At 56.0% G+C, this 8,939-nt stretch overlaps 1 protein-coding gene across 2 annotated transcripts; it reads right to left on the reverse strand.

Annotated features, from left to right (window-relative positions):
* Positions 1 to 1,270: 1,270 nt before the first annotated feature.
* On the reverse strand, positions 1,271 to 7,826 carry gtf3c4 (general transcription factor IIIC, polypeptide 4). Of its 2 annotated transcripts, XR_015107954.1 has the most exons (6): positions 7,486 to 7,826; positions 3,151 to 4,854; positions 2,925 to 3,055; positions 2,584 to 2,672; positions 2,232 to 2,354; positions 1,271 to 1,605 (listed from the first exon to the last, which is right to left on the reverse strand). XR_015107954.1 is itself a non-coding variant. In XM_086170780.1 (5 exons), exons 1-5 carry the CDS (start codon positions 7,777 to 7,779, stop codon positions 2,290 to 2,292), a joined length of 2,283 nt encoding a protein of 760 aa, XP_086026906.1. In that variant the 5' UTR covers positions 7,780 to 7,826; the 3' UTR covers positions 1,904 to 2,289. The 2 variants fall into 2 exon arrangements, 1 of the variants encoding a protein (XP_086026906.1); XM_086170780.1 differs by lacking the exon at positions 1,271 to 1,605 and having other exon boundaries at positions 1,904 to 2,354.
* Positions 7,827 to 8,939: the final 1,113 nt, after the last annotated feature.

Consider the following 8,939-nt stretch of genomic DNA (forward strand, 5'->3'; position numbering starts at 1 on the left):
GTCGGGCGGAGGAGGAAACGCCTCCACCTTCTTGTACCGACGGAAAGAAAAAAGTTCCGACACGGCGTCGTCGACTCCTCCGTCGCTGTGATCTTCAGGATTCCTGTCTCCTCCGCCTTCTCCAGACACGGGACGCCGTCGCCCGGCGTTGCAGATCGTCCGTGACGGGATGGGAAGGAGCGGGTTTTTCCGCGCAAAGCTCGGCGGTTTGACGGCGGCGGCGCTAACGCTGACTGACGCCTCTTTAAGCAGACAAATCGACGGCAGCCGCCGCAAACAAACAAACAAACAAACAAACACACGGGAAGGGAAAAGGGAGCCGGGTGATGCAACCCGACGCCGTGTTCGACAGGATGAAGTGACGCCCCTGGAGGGGGAGGGGGTTCAATCCCACTCTCAGGAAAACAAAAGGAATATCACATGAAATTAGGGTGTGAAAAGGTGCCATGAATGTTTCATGCCATCCAGCCACTGACATAAAGGATATAAATATTGTATGCAAAGAGAAAAAAAATCCCCTGTTTGAAGTGCGGCGGGGGGAGGCGGGAGCGGGGGGGCGGGGAGGGGAAGCAGGTAATTACCGACGGAGGTGCTCTTTGACAGTTTATTATATTAAAGCGGGAGGAGGATCAACCAAACACTGCTAACCTCTGTAGCAACGCTGGTCTCCACCTATCAGTGACAAGAACATTACAACCTGAAGAGCCTCCTCCGCTTGACAACATCCCGCAGCAGGAGAAGCCTCGCCGCCGCCGCCACCGTTGATGAGACGCTCATTACGGGCTGCAGGGGGAAAACTTTTTTCGTTAGCGCTCATCATCCCGCAGACGAACTCATGATGAAAGTTCTCGCGGCGAGGAAATAGAACAGGAGGCGCCGTTAGCGTCCGCTAATGAACGGCTGCTTCTGGCGACGGGGAAGACCTCCGGTGTTCAACGCCGTTATTATTCGCCGTTCACCCTGTCATCTTGTACGGTGGGGGGGGCGGCGAGTTCTCTGGAAACAGCTAGCGGGTCCACAGGACTATTTCCAGAAGGTGTGAATGCTTGGATGATCGACAGCTGGTCACCCTTAAACCCCGACTGACCACGGCTAACTAGCAGCTAACTGCTACGAGCTAATGCCATTCATGTATTCCGCCATGAGTGTTTTAAGTTGAAATCGATCATTTCCTTGAGATGAACGCGTGGAGCAGAAAGGGGGCGGAGCCTATCGGGGCCCCGCTAAGGTCAAACGGCTGATTGGGTGTTTGCGTACAAACATGCACAAAGCGGTTTCGTGGTTTTTATTTAAACTTAAAAGTCCCCGAAAGCATCTGGTCCCCGTCCCTGGGAGGCCGTGAGGGCGCCGCCCTCTTCCTGCGCGGGGAGACGCGGGAAAAACATGAAAAAACGGCGGCGTCCTTTCATGAGGTCCAGCGCTGTGGAGGCGGAGCCTCCTGCTGGCCGCGGGGCAGGCGATCATCTCCAGGGACACCAGAGGGGATGAGAAGGTCTGCCAGGTTCTTCCAGGTCCACCTCCCCTTTGATCGCGAGCCCTCGACCTCCGTCTCCACAACAAGGCGGCGAGGCCAAAAAGGGGGCGGAGCCTCCTCCCCCGGACGCCCTTGTTCAGTCCAAATAGGAAAAAAGGCTAAGTTGTATTTAACAATACGCCCTCCACCTCCTCCTTGATTAGAATTAGAATCACATCTGGCGCCGCGTTCCGTCCCTCATTACCGCCGCATCTCATTACCCGCCGCTCCCGTGGGACGCCGCCGCGCCCGGGATTTTTTTTTTTTTAAGCGCACTTTCCCGCTTCTCTCGCCGCCGCCGCTTCTATTCTGCGTTTACATTAGCGGAAGTCCTCATCTGAGAGAATGACTGAGCGCCCCCCCCCCCCCCCCCCCCCCCCCCCCCACCGCCTGGAAATTGTTTTACAGTGCCAATTAAAGTAGGTATGTTTGACGCCTGCCCCCCCGACAGGATGTAGAATTCAGGGGATTATTTGTTGCGGCGCAGGAAGAAGAAACGCTAAAATAGGACTCGCCGCGCGAGCGACGCTTCCCCGCAACTCCACGCCGGCGCTGGAGAAGCAGGGCGTGGAGGGGGTTTATTTGTGGCGCCTCCACAGATTTAAGCACGTCTTAAACTCCCTGCTAGCAAAGTTTGAGACCTCATTAGAACATTCAGCGGAGGAGGAGGTGGAGCTCCAATCAAAGCCCGGTGTCTCCACGTTTAAGGAGCCTGAACCTGAGCTAAACAGCAGCTTGGAGGTTCAGCCCTGGGGGTCGAGGTTCCTCCGGGAGCTTCAGATCATGGGCGAGTCACAGAGCGAGCAGGACGTCCGCAGGATCTTCTTTATCCACTCGGGATCTGCAAGGGAGGAAGAGGAGGTCAAACATCCGTCCTCAAGTGAGGACCAACCTTCTGCTTCTCCGGGAGGCTCGTCCTCCTCTCTGGGAGTCCACGCCCGGACTCCACCGGGCGGCTTTCCCCGAGAAGACGGTTCCTCCAGACGGGTTTGATGTCGTCAAGGCAGAAATGTTTCGAGTCCGCGGCTTCGTTTTATTTCTGCTCTGAGCTGCGAGGAGGCGGCTCTTACCCTCGGGCTCCGGCAGCCGGGCCACGCTGTCCAGCAGGAGGCAGCGTCTGAACCTCAGCGTCTGGCAGGCCTGGTAGGACAGCACACACCTGGACAAGGACGGGAGGTGGGAGGTGGGAGGTGGTCCGCAGACTCCTGCACGCCCGCGCTAAACAAAAACACACGGCGACCTTTCGGAAGAACGCGAGTAAACATCTCGCCGTCCGGCCCGACGGACAAATAAAACCCGGAGAGGAAGCTGCCCGGCTTTAAGATTCCGGACACGTCTCGGCCCAGAAGGTCCGAAGGCGAGGAACAAACAAACCCCTCCGGACCCGAGACGGGAGGAGCGTCGCTCGTACCTGAGCCACATGTGGCCGTTCTGACAGGTGGCTCTTCTGTGGTCCTCGAAGGGCAGCGTCTCCTGGCAGAGGCTGCAGCGCTCCACGAACATCTGCTTGTTCATCTTCTTCTTGATGTGGCCGATCAGAACCTGACACACACACACACACACACACACACACACACACATGCACTTTAGAAGAATCCCGGATCCAGCACGTACCCGGCCGACGGCGGCGTCCTGACCTCCGCCGCTCTGTCGCTGGCGTCGCTGGCCAGATACTCCACCAGGCCGCAGGTGGGGATGCTGGTGTTCTGCGTGATCCAGGTGTTGAGGTAGACCACGCCCAGCACCTTCTTCATGTTCTCCCTCATCAGCCGCGTCTCCACGGAGGAGATCCTCTCCTGCACCTCGGCCAGACGCTCCCTCGGCCGCTCCTCCTCCCGGGAGTCGCCTTCACCCTCGGCGTCCTCCTCCTCGCCGCCGCCCGGCGTGGACGCCTTGCCGTCCTCGCGGGCCGTCCTGGACCGCTGGTCCGCAGGCGGGGCGGCCAGCGCCTGGTAGAGCACCCGCAGCAGGAAGAGCTTGAAGCGCCAGAAGTAGGGCAGGTCTTCCTCTTGGATCTTCTGGTCCAGCTCCTGCAGCAGCGGCCCGGGGACGCACTTCTGCTTCAAGACGCTCCACCGGACGAGGTCCAGAAGGTCGGCCGTCTCGTAGAGGTTCCGCGTCGGGGAGCGGAGCAGCAGGGCGGACGCCGTCTCCGGGGTTTTCAAGGCGACAAAATGCACCTGGTAGGTCCTGTGGACGGGGTGGTAGCCGTCCACCATGCCCTGCGTGCTGGCGAGCGCCATGTAGGCGCCGTTGGAGCTGACGGCGATCCCGTGGATCCGCCGGCCCGCCAGGTCGTCCGGCCGCGACAGGTCCTCCTGACGGAACGTGAGGGTTTTCTCCGTGAACGCGGGCGTCAGCTTTTTGACCCAGCCGTCCGTGGAGCAGCTGTACACCGTGGCGTCGTGGCGGCTCACCGCCAGCGACACCACGGGCAGAGAGTGAAGCCCGGCCACGTGAGAGTTGTGCACGTTCAGGCCGGACGGCGTGATGGTGAGCAGACACCAGAACACGTAGCAGCCGCGGGACGCCACGATGAGGCTGCAGCTGGACTTGTGGACGGGGTGGCTCAAGGAGACGCACTTGAGGTTCTCCACGGCGAGCTCGTCGCTCTCCTTCCAGAGGATGACGGGGTGCCGCAGGGTGAAGTAGCCCTTCACCCCCGACAGGCCGACCGGCATGATCTTCAGCGGTCCCTCCTCGCTGCCCACGATCAGGCCGCTCATCCGCCGACCGCCGCCGTCGTACTCCCACCACGCCAGGTCGCTGGGCCGGCTCACGCCGGATTCGATGACGTCGTAAAACGCCACGTCCGACCCGTCCGTGAACGGCAGCGCGAACTTCCACAGGACGAGGTCGCCGTTCTCCATCAGGATGGCGAGCAGCACCACGTCCACGTCCGTGCAGGTGTTGTCCGGCCGGACCCGTTTGACGCCGTAGATGCCGGACCACTCCATCGTCAGGGGCGTCTGCATGCGGAAGCGCCGCTTCAGCTCGTCCGAGTCCAGACGTCCGTCCCCCGGGGGGTTTTCGTCCTTCCCGGCGTAGCCTCGCTCCCGCAGCCTCTGGCCGTACTTCTTGCTGAGGTCCACCAGCGGCTTCCACTCCAGGCGCTTGTTGCTGTGGTGGACGGTGAGCCTGTGGTCCAGAGTCAGACAAGCTAGCAGGCAGCGGCCGCTGGAGTCGCAGCCCAGCGGCGACCAGCTGGCGTGTTTGACTCCCTTGTGCACGCCGACGGACGGGTTCATCACTCTGTCCGCCAGGAAGGGCTGCCTCACGGTCGGGTCCGGATGCAAAGCCAACGCCTCCTTCGCCTCGGCCACCTCCTCCGCCGGCCCCACCTGGACGGAGAACAAACGTCGAGCTCTCGTCCAACACGTTAGCGCCCGTGGGAGCGGCTACCTCGCGGCGTGAAACTCACCGCTGGCGTAAACAAACCGAGACTCGGGCGGAAGAAACGGTCGCGGATTCGCGAGTCGGTCATCAGTCCCGGGAAGCTTCTCCTGACGTCGAGGGAGAAGATCCAACACCTGAGCGGCAGATGCGCCGCTTCTTCGGGCTCCCGGCGCTACGCTAACCGTTTACGGACGACCTCGGGAAGCTCGCTTCGCTTTCCGTCGCTGCGATTTGTGAATTACCAAAAAAGAAATCTTCATCCAATATTTAATCAGCCAAGTGCAAGGCTGGCGTGAAGACAAGCCTTCAAACATGTTTACCTGCCAGAGCAGCTGCAGACAAACACGCTCTGCTAGCCGAGGCTTCCAGTTCTGCGCTTTCAAAGCGCTTAGCGTGGAAACAGCCGCCGTCCAGGAGCTGCCAAGCTAATCGCACACCGGCGCTTTACGTCTTGGCTCGCCTGCTTCTCGGCCAACCGTCGCACGATTTGCTGAGCAAACCCGATGTTTGTCGTCACCCGTGACTCTCGTCATGTAGGAGGACATCCCACGTCCACCTTCTCACTCCCACCTGCTGCTCACCCTTTGGAGACTTCAGGGGACAATGGAACCCAGGTTTGGGAGAGGAACACTGAGACTCCACACTAGGAGAACCCAGCTTGGATAACATGAAGACTCATAGAGAACCAGCTTGGAGAACATGGAGACTCATAGAGAACCAGCTTGGAGAACATGGAGACTCATAGAGAACCAGCTTGGAGAACATGGAGACACATAGAGAACCAGGCTGGAGAACATGGAGACTCATAGAGAACCAGCTTGGAGAACATGGAGACACATAGAGAACCAGGCTGGAGAACATGGAGACTCATAGAGAACCAGCTTGGAGAACATGGAGACTCATAGAGAACCAGCTTGGAGAACATGGAGACACATAGAGAACCAGGCTGGAGAACATGGAGACTCATAGAGAACCAGGGCGGCACTGGTTTCCAACCAGGAACCTTCCAGCTGGAAAACAACTGACAAACACCTGCAAGTCCTTCAAATCATCCTGGAGGATCATGGAGTAGTAGTAGTAGTAGTAGTAGTAGTAGTAGTAGTAGTAGTAGTAGTAGTAGTAATAGTAGTAGCTGTTGTTGTTGTAGTAGCAGCAGCAGTTGCAGAGCAGTAGTGATATCAGTTGGTGAGGTAGTAGTAGTAGCCGTGGTAGTAGTCTTTGCAGGGGTAGTAGTTATAGTAGTAGGCGCAGTAGTAGTATTTGAAGTCATAATAGTAGTTATAGTCAGAGTAGTAGTGGCAGGAATAGTAGTAGTAGTTGTTGTAGTAATAGTAGCAGTTGCAGGAGCAGTAGTAATATTAGTTGGTGCAACAGTAGTAGTAGCCGTAGTAGTAGTAGTGGCAGTAGCCTTTGTAATGGTAGTAGTTATTGTAGTTAGTGCAGTAGTAGTATTAGAAGTCATAGTAGTAGTTGCAGGAGCAGTAGTAGTTGTCCTTGCATTACGAGTAGTAGCAGCAGTAGTATTCGTCCTGTAGTAGCAGCAGTAGTATTCGTCCTGTAGTAGTAGCAGTAGTACAAGTCCTGTAGTAGCAGCAGTAGTACTAGTCTTGTAGTAGTACCAGTAGTACCAGTCCTGTAGTAGTACCAGTAGTACTAGTCTTGTAGTAATACCAGTAGTAACAGTCCTGTAGTAGTACCAGTAGTACTAGTCTTGTAGTAGTAGCAGTAGTGCTAGTCTTGTAGTAGTACCAGTAGTACTAATCTTGTAGTAGTAGCAGAAGTACTAGTCCTGTAGTAGTAGCAGTAGTACTAGTCTTGTAGTAGTAGCAGTAGTACTAGTCTTGTAGTAGTAGCAGTAGTACTAGTCCTGTAGTAGTACCAGTAGTACTAGTCCTGTAGTAGTAGCAGAAGTACTAGTCCTGTAGTAGTAGCAGTAGTACTAGTCTTGTAGTAGTAGCAGTAGTACTAGTCTTGTAGTAGTAGCAGTAGTACTAGTCCTGTAGTAGTACCAGTAGTACTAGTCATGTAGTAGTAGCAGTAGTACTAGTCTTGTAGTAGTAGCAGTAGTACTAGTCTTGTAGTAATACCAGTAGTAACAGTCCTGTAGTAGTACCAGTAGTACTAGTCTTGTAGTAGTAGCAGTAGTACTAGTCTTGTAGTAGTAGCAGTAGTACTAGTCTTGTAGTAGTAGCAGTAGTACTAGTCCTGTAGTAGTACCAGTAGTACTAGTCATGTAGTAGTACCAGTAGTACTAGTCCTGTAGTAGTAGCAGTAGTACTAGTCCTGTAGTAGTAGCAGTAGTACTAGTCATGTAGTAGTACCAGTAGTACTAGTCCTGTAGTAGTACCAGTAGTACTAGTCTTGTAGTAGTACCAGTAGTGCTAGTCCTGTAGTAGTAGCAGTAGTACTAGTGGTATTCTCCCCTCCTATGGATGTACTGATCACCTGACTGGTCGGTGGAACGTAAGTCTGAAAAGTAATCGATTACTTCCCGGTTCCGTTGTAACGAAGGTACTTCCCGTCGCGCCGCCCCCACGCGACCGACCGACGACCGACCGGAACCCCCGGATGTTTACCCTGGTCACGTGCGCGTCCTTGTGCACCGGGACGGACGTCCGGTGCAGCGCGAGCTCCTGGCGCGCGCTCAGCACGTCGCACACGAGCTCCATGACGGCGAGCGAGGCTCCGGTGCAAACGGCCAGCCGGTGGTCTCGCGACCAGGCGAGCGGCCGCGGCCCGCACACCGGCCCGAGCAGCGTCACCGCCGGCTCGCGCCGCTGCGCCGCCGCCGCCGCCGACCCGCCGTCGCCCTCCGGTTCCGTCTTCACGGCGAGCGGGGAGCTCGCGTCCGACGCGACGGGCGCCGCCATCTTTGCGGCCCTGCGTGGGAAGTGACGTCAGAGCGCGGAGTCTGACGAGGGCGGGACTTCCGGCCTCCGCGGAGTTAAATAGTGCGCCGCGGCGGGACGAAGGCGAGAACCTTTTAAAATACAGCGTTTTACACACGCGTTTACGACAACACGGGTGTTTTCGTCGTTTAGGAGAGAAGGTTCTGGAAGAGGAGAGAGCTGGTAGACATGATGGACCTGGTGACGCTGTCATTTAAAGCTTATTTTAACGCTGAAGATCAGTAAACATTCTCAAGACGCTTAAATTGTTATCATATAAACATAGAAAATTAGACGTGGAAATTCACAGCGGTACGTTTAAATAGATGAATAGACGACGGCTTTATAACATAAAGTTTATATTGTATAAATTGTCGCTCATCGACAATTTTAAATGTTTAATCAATCTTCAGTTTGGATTTCACTGAAGACCATCTGCTTTCATCTGCAGGCTACAATCAATTATTATTACAAATATTAATAATGTAGAGCCCAGGCAGGAGGACGCTCACCGAGAAGGTAGAACCTTCAGACCGTCAGGGACGAGTTCTAACCGAGCTTCGGACCAGGTTCTCTCCAGGTTCTCCATCTTCCTCACAGTGATAGTCCAGGCCGGAGATCATGGAGACGTGATCTCCATCTCTGTTTGCAAAGTAGGAACGGGACTTTCGAAGCAGCTCAGGCTTCTGAACCTTCTCCACCCTTCTATCGCCCTTCAGACGATGCATTAGAACCTGGAACCTTCTGACTGATCACGGAGAACATGGAGAACTTGGGGTGGAACACTGGAGCTGCTGTCAGTGATGGAAGCTGCTGAGAAGCCGTGGCCTCCTGGGTTCTGTCTTCTGTCGTCCATCCATCTCTCGGTGTCTCAGGTGACGGATGGAGTCGCCATGGAGACGTGATGGCGTCCCGTCCCGGCCCTGAGGATGCAGCCGGGTCGGGGTCAGGGGTCACGCCGCCGAGCCGCGGCGTGTTCGGAGGGAGCGATCCGTCACGCGAGCGCTCCCGTGGCGGCGGCGGCGGCGGCGGCGGCGGCGTGCTGCCTGGCTCTGGGCGAGACAGCGTTATTTGTCAGAAAACAAATCGTTACAAATCTGTAGGACAAATATAGAAAAGCGGCGACGCCATGTTTTAATCTC

This window comes from Fistularia commersonii, chromosome 23 (assembly GCF_037954325.1).
Source record: "Fistularia commersonii isolate RoL2024-O1a breed Wild chromosome 23, RoL_Fcom_v1.0, whole genome shotgun sequence".
Lineage (NCBI taxonomy): Eukaryota > Metazoa > Chordata > Actinopteri > Syngnathiformes > Fistulariidae > Fistularia > Fistularia commersonii.